At 49.0% G+C, this 16,454-nt stretch overlaps 1 protein-coding gene across 2 annotated transcripts in view; it reads right to left on the minus strand.

Annotated features, from left to right (window-relative positions):
* LOC129853098 (adhesion G-protein coupled receptor V1-like) overlaps positions 1 to 16,454 on the minus strand; it is a 236,226-nt gene that overhangs the window by 103,165 nt on the left and 116,607 nt on the right. For both annotated transcript variants that reach the window (XM_055918807.1, XM_055918806.1), the window contains exons 71-80: positions 13,266 to 13,409; positions 12,222 to 12,393; positions 11,682 to 11,823; positions 10,666 to 11,513; positions 9,957 to 10,077; positions 9,587 to 9,758; positions 7,268 to 7,510; positions 2,910 to 3,317; positions 1,045 to 1,229; positions 88 to 337 (exon numbers count right to left, since the gene is read on the minus strand). In XM_055918807.1, coding sequence (XP_055774782.1) covers positions 88 to 337; positions 1,045 to 1,229; positions 2,910 to 3,317; positions 7,268 to 7,510; positions 9,587 to 9,758; positions 9,957 to 10,077; positions 10,666 to 11,513; positions 11,682 to 11,823; positions 12,222 to 12,393; positions 13,266 to 13,409 — 2,685 coding nt within the window. The remainder of the gene's footprint in view (positions 1 to 87; positions 338 to 1,044; positions 1,230 to 2,909; positions 3,318 to 7,267; positions 7,511 to 9,586; positions 9,759 to 9,956; positions 10,078 to 10,665; positions 11,514 to 11,681; positions 11,824 to 12,221; positions 12,394 to 13,265; positions 13,410 to 16,454) is intronic.

The following is a 16,454-nucleotide window of genomic DNA, read 5'->3' on the forward strand; positions in this document are numbered from 1 at the left end:
GCACCCATTTCCAGTATAGTTACCCATCAGTCTGTAAGTGATAATAGCTGTCATGGTGTGGCTTTGAGTGTATGTGGGTCTGCTTGCCTTGCCGTTGAGCGCGGTGGTTTTGTCGGTGAGGAACCAGTGTTCGGTGCTGTACTCTGTGAGCTGCACCCGGCCGCAGGCTGAGGGGGAGATGGTGCCAGTGGGCAAGGCTGGCACCTCCAGGAGGTTCTCTGGCAACTGAAAGGTGTCTGAGTTCTTGCCTGTGAACGTGTGCCCGTTGATCTGGGTAGGGTACCAGTGGTAGGAAGAGATGGAAATGTAGGCACAAGTGTCCAGAATGGTCCTCCCCCTTTAAAAATACCAACAAATCACACTCGTATGTTACTCATATAGTCTTCTTTTTAACAGTGGGAAAGGGTGATCCATTCTATATTTTCCCCCTCAAATAAGACATCTACTATAATAACATAGTCAGCGGGAGAAATAATAGACAGCAATACTCTTGAGTTTTTTTATTATTATTATTATTTTTATTTAAAAAAATATATAATTATCCCCTTTTCCCCCCAATTTTCGCGGTATCCAATCGCTAGTAATTACTATCTTGTCTCATCGCTACAACTCCCGTACGGGCTCGGGAAAGACGAAGGTCGAAAGCCATGCGTCCTCCGAGGCACAACCCAACCAAGCCGCACTGCTTCTTTAACACAGAACGCCTCCAACCCAGAAGCCAGCCGCACCAATGTGTCGGAGGAAACACCGTGCACCTGGCCCCCTTGGTTAGTGCGCACTGCGCCCAGCCCGCCACAGGAGTCGCTGGAGCGCGATGAGACAAGGAAATCCCTACCGGCCAAACCCTCCCTAACCCGGACGACGCTAGCCCAATTGTGCGTTGCCCCACGGACCTCCCGGTCGCGGCCGGCTGCGACAGAGCCTGGGGGCGAACCCAGAGACTCTGGTGGCGCAGTTAGCACTGCGATGCAGTGCCCTAGACCACTGCGGCACCCGGGAGGCAAGTTTTTTTTTACCAACAATCCCCCATGGGGCAGGACTCACCTTTGAGCCTGTGCTCCACACTGGCTGTGTGTGAGCAGGGAGAAGGCGAAGCGCTCGGCCACCTCTGCCAGTTGGCTCAGGCCCCCTGTGTCGACTCGGCTGGGGTTGGCCATGGCACACAGTAGGTCATAGGTCAAGCCACGGCTGCTGTCCGCAATAGGGGTGCGCTCTGCCTCCGTAAGCACCTGGCCAAGCAGAGAGAGAATCTCGGTTTGTGTTTGTGCAGAATTGCAGGTAATTATGACTGAGACAAATATATCTAATAATCTGAGAGCCACCTATCAAATTCACACACACACGCACACAGTACCCTGTGGGTTATGTAACACAATGCACAGTACCCTGTGGGTTATGTAACACACACACAGTACCCTGTGGGTAATGTAACACACGCACACACACACACAGTACCCTGTGGGTTATGTAACACACACACACACACAGTACCCTGTGGGTTATGTAACACACACACAGTACCCTGTGGGCTATGTAACACACGCACAGTACCCTGTGGGTTATGTAACACACGCACAGTTCCCTGTGGGTTATGTAACACACGCACAGTTCCCTGTGGGTTATGTAACACACGCACAGTACCCTGTGGGTTATGTAACACACGCACAGTACCCTGTGGGTTATGTAACACACACACAGTACCCTGTGGGTTATGTAACACACACACAGTACCCTGTGGGTTATGTAACACACACACAGTACCCTGTGGGTTATGTAACACACACACAGTACCCTGTGGGTTATGTAACACACACACAGTACCCTGTGGGTTATGTAACACACACACAGTACCCTGTGGGTTATGTAACACACGCACAGTACCCTGTGGGTTATGTAACACACGCACAGTACCCTGTGGGTTATGTAACACACGCACAGTACCCTGTGGGTTATGTAACACACACACAGTACCCTGTGGGTTATGTAACACACACACAGTACCCTGTGGGTTATGTAGCACACGCACAGTACAATGCAAACACAGGCAGGCTAGGTTTGCCTCTCAGTGAGTGTGTGTGGAAACTCTTAAGAGTGATGTCTCTTTGAACCTCCCATCTCTCTCTCAGGATCATGTTGGTTCATTCCTAGTGTGGTGGTGACGGTTATTCACTGTGTCCTTAGCCCCCAATCTGCTCTTTCACATTGTATAGACGGGCTGGTTGTTTAGCAACAAAACCGACCCGTGTGCAACTATGGGGCTAAACAGAACGTTTTGGCTTAGATTGTTGACAACATGTGAACTATATTTAATCTCCAATGTTTATTGAAAACATAAATACATTTGCACAATGAGCACTTGTTGACTCTTAAATACATTGTTACAGTTGTTGGTTAGTAGCTAGCAAATATTTTGCCATATTAGCATTGACATGACATCAGTCAAACACCTCAAAACTAGACACGGTGCCAAGAACACGATAAAACTAGACACGGTGCCAAGAACACGATAAAACTAGCTGAAACGAGTCACCTACGTGGCAGTTTCTTGTCATTGTTGGTAGCTATCTGGCCATCCAGAATCACAGACTTCTGTCCCACTGAGGCGTGTGCATCGTTTGTGACATTGTCAGCTAACCCGTCTATTACAGAGCAGACTTGACTACAGGCTGATGGATTGAGCTGCTTTAGTCAGACACTAAGTGACAACAGAGACCTTTTAAAAACTCCTCTGTAGATCGGTCATCGTTTTGTACTGGGACAAAACTCATACACAGGCACACACATATGCAACACACACTAGACACACACATACACACAAAAAACAGAAATTTTAATAGCAAACAAAACAATTTGCAAAAATACTAGCTCCTCCTTCTATCCCCCGCTCCCTCGCTCTCCTTCCCTCTCACCTTCCCCAGTGCGTCCAGCACGGCGGTCAGTTGTTCTGGTGTGAGCTGTTCCGTGAACTTGCTGAGCAGAGCCTGGAGCACCCTGTCCAGTATGGTAGTGTCCAGAGGCTGCTGGAGCTGGTCCAAAAGGGCCCACACAGCCTGGGCTTCTGTGCCCGACACCAGGGTCACGTTGGCCAGGCCGTACTCAGGGTGCACCCTGGCCCCTCCACTGGCCCCATACAGCTCCACGTGAAAGCGCTTCGGCGGGGGGTTGGAGGAGGCCTGGTCTGGGGTGAGGGTGATGTTCAGCCCTATGCTCCTTTGGCCCAGGTCAAAGGTCAGCTGGCCCTCTTCTTTCAGAAAGTCCATCCCGGCCACGGCAGGCCAGATCAGGGTGGGGCCTACTGCCTCAGCCCGAGGGACTTCCTATTGGATTACAACGAAACAGGAGTGTGAGGTCACAGTAGGATAGAAAGATGGAGGGATTTGGGAAAGAAGACAGAGAGAGAGAAAGAGAGATGGATGGATGAATGGATTGGGGATAGGTGTTGCGTCATTGCCACTGGCGTACCAACCACCCCCGCAGCCCCTGCAAATACCACTGCACCCTCCTTCCCCAACAGCATACGAACAGGTTTTTGTTGTTGCTGAAGAAACAACTGCAACATTTTATCTCAACCTCATGGCAAAATGTGTAGAATAGGAGGAAATTAGCTTTAAAAATGCTAAATTCTCTCAGCCTCATTGCAAGATTTATAGAATAGTATGAGATTAGCTATAAAACTGGGTGTTATGAAGGGGGTAGGGGGGACCTGCGAAAATGCAGTATGTCGCTGGTTATTACAGCTTTGAATGTGCATTTCAAAAGATAAGAGGAGATTGGTTGGAGAGCCATGGAGAAACAGAAGGGAAAAGGACAAATTAATGTGGAGGGACTCTGCATCCTTTGAGCGATTAATATGTATTCTCAGAACATCAGTACTGTGTGAAAGATGACTGGAGATAACCTGGTCATATGTAACAGGATGTGGAGACTGGAGATAACCTGGTCATATGTAACAGGATAAGATGACTGGATATAACCTGATCATATGTAACATGATGTGGAGACTGGAGATAACCTGGTTATATGTAACAGGATGTGGAGGCTGGAGATAACCTGGTCATATGTAACATGATGTGGAGAATGGAGTTAACCTGGTCAAATGTAACATGATGTGGAGACTGGAGTTAACCTGGTCATATGTAACAGGATGTGGAGACTGGAGTTAACCTGGTCATATGTAACATGATGTGGAGACTGGAGATAACCTGGTCATATGTAACATGATGTGGAGACTGGAGTTAACCTGGTCATACGTAACAGGATAAGATGACTGGAGATAACCTGGTCATATGTAACATGATGTGGAGACTGAGGATAACCTGGTCATATGTAACAGGATGTGGAGACTGGGGATAACCTGGTCATATGTAACAGGATAAGATGCCTGGAGATAGCCTGGTCATATGTAACAGGATAAGATGCCTGGAGATAACCGGGTCATATGTAACAGGATGTGGAGACAGTAGTTAACCTGGTCATATGTAACAGGATGTGGAGACAGTAGTTAACCTGGTCATATGTAACAGGATGTGGAGACTGGAGATAACCTGGTTATATGTAACAGGATGTGGAGACTGTAGATAACCTGGTTATATGTAACAGGATGTGGAGACTGTAGTTAACCTGGTTATATGTAACAGGATGTGGAGACTGTAGATAACCTGGTTATATGTAACAGGATGTGGAGACTGTAGATAACCTGGTTACATGTAACAGGATGTGGAGACTGTAGTTAACCTGGTTATATGAAACGTGATGTGGAGACTGTAGATACCCTGGTTATATGTAACAGGATGTGGAGACTGTAGATAACCTGGTTATATGTAACAGGATGTGGAGACTGTAGATAACCTGGTTATATGTAACAGGATGTGGAGACTGTAGATAACCTGGCTATATGTAACAGGATGTGGAGACTGTAGATAACCTGGTTATATGTAACATGATGTGGAGACTGTAGATAACCTGGTTATATGTAACAAGATGTGGAGACTGTAGATAACCTGGTTATATGTAACAGGATGTGGAGACTGTAGATAACCTGGTTATATGTAACAGGATGTGGAGGTTGTAGATAACCTGGTTTTATGTAACAGGATGTGGAGACTGTAGATAACCTGGTTATATGTAACAGGATGTGGAGGTTGTAGATAACCTGGTTTTATGTAACAGGATGTGGAGGTTGTAGATAACCTGGTTTTATGTAACAGGATGTGGAGACTGGAGTGCTAGTAGGTGTACTAGACAGTCTCCCTTTTGAGTTGCAACATCAAAAGGCTGAGAAGTCAATATCAGCCCCCAGACAGAGAGCAGTGGGTCAAACACAAAGCACTCATCACCACACCTGGGAGAGAGGGAGGAGGAGACCAGCTGGAAAGAAAATAAGGAGAGGAAGAGAGAGGGGGGACAGGAGAACACAGTGTAGGGTGGCCAATCAAAAAAGTATCATGTGACCAATGGGTAAAGCAATATGTTAACTGTGTTTTTATTTTACCTTTCTTTAACTAGGCAAGTCAGTTAAGAACAAATTTTTAGTTACAATGCCGGCCTACACCGGCCAAACTCAGACGACGCTGGGCCAATTGTGCGCCGCCCTATGAGACTCCCAATCATGGCCTGTTGTGATACCGTCTGGATTCGAACCAGGTTGTCTGTAGTGACGCCTCTAGCACTGAGATACCACTGTAGACCACTGCGCCAGTTGGGAGCTCCATGTGGACCAAGTGTAGATAATCCTATAATAAAAGCAAAATGGTACAAACCTCATGTCTCTATCATAATCTGTTCAACAGTTATTTGAGTTCTTACCCTTGTAGGATAGCCAGAATTAAGGTGACTAAACAAATGGAGGCCAGAGGGAAAAAAGGGGCAAATAATCTGGAAAATTGAATGGCGTCAACTAGGCTGGATTCTGTGCAAGAATTAAAGCTACTGGCAACCTGACAGGGTCACTTTCCCATTGAACTCTTCATCCCTCTTCTCAAATTCACATTCAACAATAGAGGGAGGATGGATATTGATATTGAGAAATGACTTGTTATTTTCATATTTTAGTATGTGTTTTCATATGTATTCCAAATTCCTATTACTTTTAGAAGATTTCTCACAAAAACAAGGGTATCTCTGAAATGTCAACGGAGCACTGAGCAAAAACTAAAGTTTTTCTTATTTTCAAAGCCTTTTACATTTAGTTCAGCTCGCGTCATGGTAATTTAGCTTTTTGCGACGCGCGTTAACAACTTTAAAGACGACGACCACAAAATATAAAATCCTTGAAAGTTGTTACGAGGAACCTGCACTGCTATGTCAACAGAGCTCAGTGCTTATTATTGGATGTATTAGGATACGAAATCCAACTTTTTAATCCAAAACATAAATAATCATATTTTGTTTGGTAACATTTATTTTATAACATAAGGAAATTGAATTTCATCACAAAAGCGTGTTTTCAGTCGACACCCTACACAATAGATCGACAGAAACCATTTGAGGAATAGGGAGCTACTGGATGGAGCGTGTTCGATACATCCTGAGCCATTTCCTGGGGGGTGAGGACTGGGACTGAGACTGGGACTGAGACTGAGACTGGGACTGGGACTGGGACTGAGGCTGGAACTGAGGCTGGAACTGAGGCTGGAACTGAGGCTGGGGCTGGGACTGAGACTGGGACTGAGGCTGGAACTGAGGCTGGGGCTGGGACTGAGGCTGAGGCTGGGACTGAGGCTGGGGCTGGGGCTGGGACTGGGACTGGGACTGGGGCTGAGGCTGGGGCTGGGACTGAGACTGGGACTGGGACTGGGACTGAGGCTGGAACTGAGGCTGGGGCTGGGACTGAGACTGGGACTGAGGCTGGAACTGAGGCTGGGGCTGGGACTGAGGCTGAGGCTGGGACTGAGGCTGGGGCTGGGGCTGGGACTGGGTGCCTTTTTGGGTGTTGGTGTCTCTTGCTGGCATTGCAGTAGAGTTTGACTTCGATGTCCCATGACGAACACACTGTTAGACATTGAAGGAGAAACAAATCCGGTCAGTATAATTAGGTTAGGGAGAGGAATGGAAATCTGATCTAGTGAGTTCGACAATACAACAACCTGAATAAGATGGGACTTGTCATTTTCAACCAGAAGGATGTGAGTGGTTATTAAGGGAGACAATGTATGGTGTGGAAATGTATGACAATATTTGTGTGGCTATTCCATGAACACTGTATGTAACGAGTGTGTGTACAGTGTATGTGTGTGTGTGTGTGTGTGTGTGTGTGTGTGCTTCTCACCAGCATGCGGTAGAGTACGGTGATGTTGGAGGCCGTGCTGGCCTCTCTGTACACCTGCAGACTGAGGTGGGTGGTCTTGAGGTGGGCTACAGGCAGTCTGGACCCCACCGCAAAGTAGACCAGCCCCAGCGGGTCATCGCTCTCCAGCAGGGTGATGTTGGCAAAGCGGGAACTTTCATTGATGGCAGCGCCAACACCCACCTGGTAGATCTCAACCAGGAACCAGGCCTGGTACTCGGGTTCCTATGGCAACACGCAGACAGAGGGAGTTAAGGAACGTCTAACTGGTTATAGATGGAAATACATAACAGAGGAAAAAAGGAAGAAAAAAAAGAAAAGAAAAATAGAATGTTTACATGGGATTATGGGCTTCCCCAGCCATAAAACTACTGTACTGTTGAACATGGGATTATGGGCTTCCCCAGCCATAAAACTACTGTACTGTTGAACATGGGATTATGGGCTTCCCCAGCCATAAAACTACTGTACTGTTGAACATGGGATTAGGTGCTTCCCCAGCCATAAAACTACTGTACTGTTGAACATGGGATTATGGGCTTCCCCAGCCATAAAACTACTGTACTGTTGAACATGGGATTATGGGCTTCCCCAGCCATAAAACTACTGTACTGTTGAACATGGGATTATGGGCCTCCCCAGCCATAAAATTACACTACTTTTGAACATCGGATTATGGGTTTCCCCAGCCATAAAATTACAGTACTGTTGAACATGGGATTATGGGCTTCCATAAGATTACAGTACAGTACAAGCAATGTTTATAATTTATAATGTTTATATAATGTTTATGAGTTATAGAATTGAGCCCCATGTCACATAATGGTGGACCAGTCCTGCAGCCTCCAACAATCTGGGACTCATGTCTCTCCTCTCCAGGTCTGAGGACTGTGTCATAACAGCAGGGAAGTAGGAGGGGAGGAAGCACAGCAGACAGACAACACTCAATAGGAGGAGGTTTGTCCTAAAATAGCCCTCACACACAGACACATAGCAGGACAGGATGTGGGCTGGGTGAACTGCCTGGTCAGACCACCCAAAAAATTAAATATATGTTTTATTGTCACATACACCGGATAGGTGCAGTGAAATGTGTTGTTTTACAGGGTAAGTCATTGTCAACTTGGGTATTTCAGATACTGGCCCAACGCTCTAACAACTAGGCTACTTGCTGACCAGGGAGAGGAGAGGAGAAGGAGGAGGGTGTGATTACGCCACAGAACCTTCCTGCCCTGCTCCTGTGACCCTACATTGACCTCGATGCCACTCACAGCCCAATCTCTCCTCTAACGTCCACATTAACACACAGCCAGAGCCTCTGAAACCACAGCAGAAAGATACGTTGAGAAACAAAAGGGATGTGTGGCCTGCCAGGGACAGAGCCACAGTATGAGGACATCCAGGGACAGAGCCACAGTATGAGGACATCCAGGGACAGAGCCACAGTATTAAGACATCCAGTGACAGAGCCACACTATGAGGACATCCAGGGACAGAGCCACAGTATTAGGACATCCAGGGAGAGAGCCACAGTATTAGGACATCCAGGGACAGAGCCACAGTATTAGGACATCGAGGGACAGAGCCACACTATGAGGACATCCAGGGACAGAGCCACAGTATTAGGACATCCAGGGACAGAGCCACAGTATTAGGACATCCAGGGACAGAGCTGCAGTATTAGAACATCCAGGGAGAGAGCTGCAGTATTAGGACATCCAGGGAGAGAGCTGCAGTATTAGGACATCCAGGGACAGAGCTGCAGTATTAGGACATCCAGGGACAGAGCTGCAGTATTAGGACATCCAGGGAGAGAGCTGCAGTATTAGAACATCCAGGGAGAGAGCTGCAGTATTAGAACATCCAGGGAGAGAGCTGCAGTATTAGGACATCCAGGGACAGAGCTGCAGTATTAGGACATCCAGGGACAGAGCTGCAGTATTAGGACATCCAGGGACAGAGCTGCAGTATTAGGACATCCAGGGACAGAGCTGCAGTATTAGGACATCCAGGGAGAGAGCTGCAGTATTAGAACATCCAGGGAGAGAGCTGCAGTATTAGGATATCCTGCTTGTTCCTTCAAGTCAGTGTTCCCAACAGAGAGGATTTGCTGACAGTTTTAAAGTATTGTGACATGTGTCTATTCTGGTATCACCCTGACCTATATTTTATTTTATTTAACCATGCAAGTCAGTTAAGAACAAATTCTTATTTTACAATGACAGCCTACCCTGGCCAAACCCTCCTCTAACTCAGGGAGAGATACTAGAGATATAACCTCTAGTATGACCTGGGACTCACCTGGTCCTGTCGGACCTCCATGCTGAAGACACAGAGGACCTGTCCTCTCCTGCAAAGCACTTTGCCTGAGGTCTGCCACAGCTCCCGTGTCAGGTTCACTCCGTTGTTGACCAGGGATGGCCCTGCCTTGCTGAACGTGGCCCGCCACTTCACCTCAACGTCCTCAAAGGCCCTGCGTGGGAGAAGCAGACCGGTCACACATCAAACACACACGCAGCGCCCCGAGTGGCTGGGAGTGATCATTGCAGCTTTCAGATGCTTATATCATCACCACTAATGTTGCTGTTACTAATGTGACGGTTACTGTTGCTTCTCTTTGGTTTGCTGACAGTCATATTGGAACAAGGTCGATATGGAGGAAATTACCTACCTGTTCTGTTGTCTCTGCAAGTAAAGTAGGGCTGTTCTGTTTACTTCTGAGTCTTCGTCCAGAACCGGACCCAGCAGAGAATTCACACTGAAACCCACTATCCCGTTATGGAAATCACTCCCTGAGAGAAAGTGGAGTGAGGGAGTGGGAAGAGAGAGAAAGAGAGGGAAAGAGAGTGAGGGGGGAGACACAGAGACACAGAGACAGAGAAAGAGAGAGAGAGAGAAAGAGAGAGAAAGAGAGAGAGAGAGACAGAGAGAGAAAGAGAGAGAGAGACAGAGAGAAAGAGAGAGAGAGAGATTGAGAGAGAGAGAGAGAGAGAGAGAGAGAGAGAGAGAGAGAGAGAGAGAGAGAGAGAGAGAGAGAGAGAGAGATTATTTTTTCCATAGGTATGCTATTCACTGTATGTACACAGAGCATTCAACAAACCAGCGCATCAAGCATCCCAATCCTGTTGTAACTGCGCCTTTGAATATATCATCAGTTATCTTCAACTGAACAGTGGAATAGATTTCACATCACTGGATCTGCAATCAGATGCCCAGTGACCGAATTTAGGGATTGTATTGGAAAACAATGACCTAGACAGAGAACACATTGTTCTAGAGAAACTAGAGCATGACATTACCTTGAATTGGCTGACCAATGGGTAGACTGAGGAGCATATGACATGGGAGCCCGAGGCAAATATGAGCATTTCAGTATTTACCTAGGATGATGATTTTGGCAAAGGAGCTGAAGCCCTGATGGTTGGGCCCATCTGCAATCTGCACACCTCCCTCTGGGTCGCTGAGGTAGATGAAGAACACTTCCTGTCCCTCGGGCTCAGAGTCGTCCAGGATGATGAGGCTGACCTCGGCCTCACTCTGCCCCTCCTGCAGTGACACCAGGGTGGACTCCAACTTGAAGTCTTGCCCCACCAGGGCCAGGGTCTTGTTGGGATCTGGAGCAAAGGGAAGAGATGGACCCCCAACACTCCCACCTCCATAAGCCTGCACCTTGACCCTCACTGACCCAGCCAGACTGCTAGACCTATGGACCCTGAGGAGCACTCTCTTCTCCTGCTGGCTCCCTTCCTCTCTGTCCTCTGTTGTCTCAACCAGTCCCGGCCCGATGCTCAGCACCCCCACCGTGACGTCGCTGGCCAGGATGGTAACGGTGGCCACGCTGTGTTGTGGGATGAGATGGGGCCGGGGGTCACCCGATTGGGGGTCACCACCCCCACTCAGTACCTGGACGTGTGTCAGGTTGACAAAGAAGGTTTCGTCTGGCTCCAAGAGTGCGTCGTCCAGAACGGACAACCGGAGCAAGGCGGAGGTCTGGCGAGGTGAGTCAAAGAACAGCTCTCCGTCCCGCACTCCAGCGAAGTCCTGTCCGGCCAGGGCACTGCCCGACACCGTCTGGTAAGACAGGCGGGTACGGTTGCTACGAAAACCATAGAGACGCTGGACGTAGAGGGTGATGGTCTGCACGTCCTCCTCGATGACCAGCTGGCGGGAGTCCGGAGCAAACTGGTACAGCCCCAGAGGCTCAACCTCTGCCACCGTGAACCCTGACCTGGAGAGGGAAACAGAGAGTAGCATCACACCATGGCTGTTGAACTTTTGTAACATTACTGTTACATACAGAATGCCATCTTCAGTCACAGGGCTGTCTTGTTCCCGGCCCTATGTCTACAGTACATAGAAGCGCTATAAGCTTGGCAAGTGAGTCTGGTTACTGTACCGGAGTCTAGCTACCCCAGGAGCAGGGGAGCTGGAGCCGGCTGCAGTGAGGTGCAGGGCGAAGGCCGCTGGCTCAGACACATTAGAGAGCGCCTGGAGGGACACAGCCTTGCTCCTCTCTCCATGGGCCATTGTCACCGAGCCTGAGGAGAAGGACAAACACCCTCAGACAAACACCCTCAGACAAACACCCTCAGACAAACACCCTCAGACCACACAGCTCACATCAATTCCTCCTATCTGCGTGCTCATTTTCTAGGGTGTTTGTGGTGGTGGTGTTTGGAAAGGGAGATAATTAAACGAGACTGGAGGAGGTATAGGTAGATTATCTGGTGAGTTAAATGAGACCTTCTCAGCCTGTTCACATGCCCTCCTTCGGTTAGAGAGAGAAAGAGTAAATTAACCAATAGGGAGAGACGTGGACATTTTAGATCCACACCAAACCTATTCTAAAGCTCACAGTGGTCAGTTTCCCTCTGAGGTCACAGTGGTCAGTTTCCTTCTGAGCTCACAGTGGTCAGTTTCCCTCTGAGGTCCTTACCTATGCTGGGGGTGATGACTCCAGGCCTGAATCCTAATGGAGCCTGTCCGGGGGGGTACCCTGCGCTCCACTCCACCCTCACCTCCCCAAATAACCCCGTCCTGTACACCAGCGCCTCACACACACCCGTCTCCACACTGGAGACCTGCAACGCCAACGAGACAAAGCCCACCTACACACACACACACACACACACACACACACACACACACACACACACACACACACACACACACACACACACACACACACACACACACACACACACACACACACACACACACACACACACACACCACACACACCACACACACACACCACACAGAGGAGGAGGAACAGGGAAGGATATGATACAACTGTTCCATTAAAGCCCAGTACAGATCTAACAACCTGCGAGACGAAGCGAAACGACATACTATTAGAATGGCTGACTAAAGACGGTGCATTCGGATCAAAAGGACAAGATGAGTGTTGGAGACCATTTCCATGGTAACGGTGCCTCTGTAGAATGAGGTGATGCCATTATGAGTGTCCACAGCCCTGTGTAGCGCTGTAATGCTTTTATAATACTGTCTGTTAGCAGAAGTGGTGGTAGTGGTAGCTAGCTAGGTTAAAATGCTAAGTCTATTTCGTGGTCAGCACCAAGCTGGTCAACTGACTTTGATTTGAAAGGCTCATGTAACACGCACTTCTTCTAAGGTCATGACTGAGAGAGGTTGTGTGTTCACAGGGAGGTGCTACCAACCACAGAGCAGTAATTCAGTTACATACAGAGCATCCTCCCATCCGTCTTTCCAATGTAGTGGGAGTGGAGATTGAGCTGGGTTTCAAAATGGGTGTAACTTCGCCTCCTAGTGGCTAACAGAGGAGTGACACATGTAGTACTTACTACATCCATGTAGTACTTACATCTGATCCCAGATCTGGGATCAGCTTCCCATACCCTAATCCTAGCCATAACCATTAGTGGGTAAAATGCAAAACTGAACCAAGATCAGCATTTAGGTGCAACTTCACCTTACTCCATAAGTTATTGACTGATACCTCAGCACTGGCTGCTTCCTCTGGGACGGTCACTATGGCGACCCTGGCCTCCAGTAGGAGGCGAGGTGGGGAGCTGAAGAGAGGTCCCAGGAGGCTCACGTCTGTAAGCTCCAAAGTTAAGTTCACACCCACTGAGAGAAACACCTAGAAGAGAGAGAGACATTCAGCCTGGTAACCAGGACTACAGAGGCAGGGTCAGTGACACAGCACTAGAAGACAGAGAGAGACATTCAGCCTGGTAACCAGGACTACAGAGGCAGGGTCAGTGACACAGCACTAGAAGACAGAGAGAGACATTCAGCCTGGTAACCAGGACTACAGAGGCAGGGTCAGTGACACAGCACTAGTAGACAGAGAGAGACATTCAGCCTGGTAACCAGGACTACAGAGGCGGGGTCAGTGACACAGCACTAGAAGACAGAGAGAGACATTCAGCCTGGTAACCAGGACTACAGAGGCAGGGTCAGTGACACAGCACTAGAAGACAGAGAGAGACATTCAGCCTGGTAACCAGGACTACAGAGGCAGGGTCAGTGACACAGCACTAGAAGACAGAGAGAGACATTCAGCCTGGTAACCAGGACTACAGAGGCAGGGTCAGTGACACAGCACTAGTAGACAGAGAGAGACATTCAGCCTGGTAACCAGGACTACAGAGGCAGGGTCAGTGACACAGCACTAGAAGACAGAGAGAGACATTCAGCCTGGTAACCAGGACTACAGAGGCAGGGTCAGTGACACAGCACTAGTAGACAGAGAGAGACATTCAGCCTGGTAACCAGGACTACAGAGGCGGGGTCAGTGACACAGCACTAGAAGACAGAGAGAGACATTCAGCCTGGTAACCAGGACTACAGAGGCAGGGTCAGTGACACAGCACTAGAAGACAGAGAGAGACATTCAGCCTGGTAACCAGGACTACAGAGGCAGGGTCAGTGACACAGCACTAGTAGACAGAGAGAGACATTCAGCCTGGTAACCAGGACTACAGAGGCAGGGTCAGTGACACAGCACTAGTAGACAGAGAGAGACATTCAGCCTGGTAACCAGGACTACAGAGGCGGGGTCAGTGACACAGCACTAGAAGACAGAGAGAGACATTCAGCCTGGTAACCAGGACTACAGAGGCAGGGTCAGTGACACAGCACTAGAAGACAGAGAGAGACATTCAGCCTGGTAACCAGGACTACAGAGGCAGGGTCAGTGACACAGCACTAGTAGACAGAGAGAGACATTCAGCCTGGTAACCAGGACTACAGAGGCGGGGTCAGTGACACAGCACTAGAAGACAGAGAGAGACATTCAGCCTGGTAACCAGGACTACAGAGGCAGGGTCAGTGACACAGCACTAGTAGACAGAGAGAGACATTCAGCCTGGTAACCAGGACTACAGAGGCAGGGTCAGTGACACAGCACTAGAAGACAGAGAGAGACATTCAGCCTGGTAACCAGGACTACAGAGGCAGGGTCAGTGACACAGCACTAGTAGACAGAGAGAGACATTCAGCCTGGTAACCAGGACTACAGAGGCGGGGTCAGTGACACAGCACTAGAAGACAGAGAGAGACATTCAACCTGGTAACCAGGACTACAGAGGCAGGGTCAGTGACACAGCACTAGTAGACAGAGAGAGACATTCAGCCTGGTAACCAGGACTACAGAGGCAGGGTCAGTGACACAGCACTAGAAGACAGAGAGAGACATTCAGCCTGGTAACCAGGACTACAGAGGCAGGGTCAGTGACACAGCACTAGAAGACAGAGAGAGACATTCAGCCTGGTAACCAGGACTACAGAGGCAGGGTCAGTGACACAGCACTAGTAGACAGAGAGAGACATTCAGCCTGGTAACCAGGACTACAGAGGCAGGGTCAGTGACACAGCACTAGAAGACAGAGAGAGACATTCAGCCTGGTAACCAGGACTACAGAGGCAGGGTCAGTGACACAGCACTAGAAGACAGAGAGAGACATTCAGCCTGGTAACCAGGACTACAGAGGCAGGGTCAGTGACACAGCACTAGTAGACAGAGAGAGACATTCAGCCTGGTAACCAGGACTACAGAGGCAGGGTCAGTGACACAGCACTAGTAGACAGAGAGAGACATTCAGCCTGGTAACCAGGACTACAGAGGCAGGGTCAGTGACACAGCACTAGAAGACAGAGAGAGACATTCAGCCTGGTAACCAGGACTACAGAGGCAGGGTCAGTGACACAGCACTAGTAGACAGAGAGAGACATTCAGCCTGGTAACCAGGACTACAGAGGCGGGGTCAGTGACACAGCACTAGAAGACAGAGAGAGACATTCAGCCTGGTAACCAGGACTACAGAGGCAGGGTCAGTGACACAGCACTAGAAGACAGAGAGAGACATTCAGCCTGGTAACCAGGACTACAGAGGCAGGGTCAGTGACACAGCACTAGTAGACAGAGAGAGACATTCAGCCTGGTAACCAGGACTACAGAGGCAGGGTCAGTGACACAGCACTAGAAGACAGAGAGAGACATTCAGCCTGGTAACCAGGACTACAGAGGCAGGGTCAGTGACACAGCACTAGTAGACAGAGAGAGACATTCAGCCTGGTAACCAGGACTACAGAGGCAGGGTCAGTGACACAGCACTAGAAGACAGAGAGAGACATTCAGCCTGGTAACCAGGACTACAGAGGCAGGGTCAGTGACACAGCACTAGAAGACAGAGAGAGACATTCAGCCTGGTAACCAGGACTACAGAGGCAGGGTCAGTGACACAGCACTAGTAGACAGAGAGAGACATTCAGCCTGGTAACCAGGACTACAGAGGCAGGGTCAGTGACACAGCACTAGAAGACAGAGAGAGACATTCAGCCTGGTAACCAGGACTACAGAGGCAGGGTCAGTGACACAGCACTAGAAGACAGAGAGAGACATTCAGCCTGGTAACCAGGACTACAGAGGCAGGGTCAGTGACACAGCACTAGTAGACAGAGAGAGACATTCAGCCTGGTAACCAGGACTACAGAGGCAGGGTCAGTGACACAGCACTAGTAGACAGAGAGAGACATTCAGCCTGGTAACCAGGACTACAGAGGCAGGGTCAGTGACACAGCACTAGAAGACAGAGAGAGACATTCAGCCTGGTAACCAGGACTACAGAGGCAGGGTCAGTGACACAGCACTAGTAGACAGAGAGAGACATTCAGCCTGGTA

This window comes from Salvelinus fontinalis, chromosome 4, assembly GCF_029448725.1.
Source record: "Salvelinus fontinalis isolate EN_2023a chromosome 4, ASM2944872v1, whole genome shotgun sequence".
Taxonomy (NCBI): domain Eukaryota; kingdom Metazoa; phylum Chordata; class Actinopteri; order Salmoniformes; family Salmonidae; genus Salvelinus; species Salvelinus fontinalis.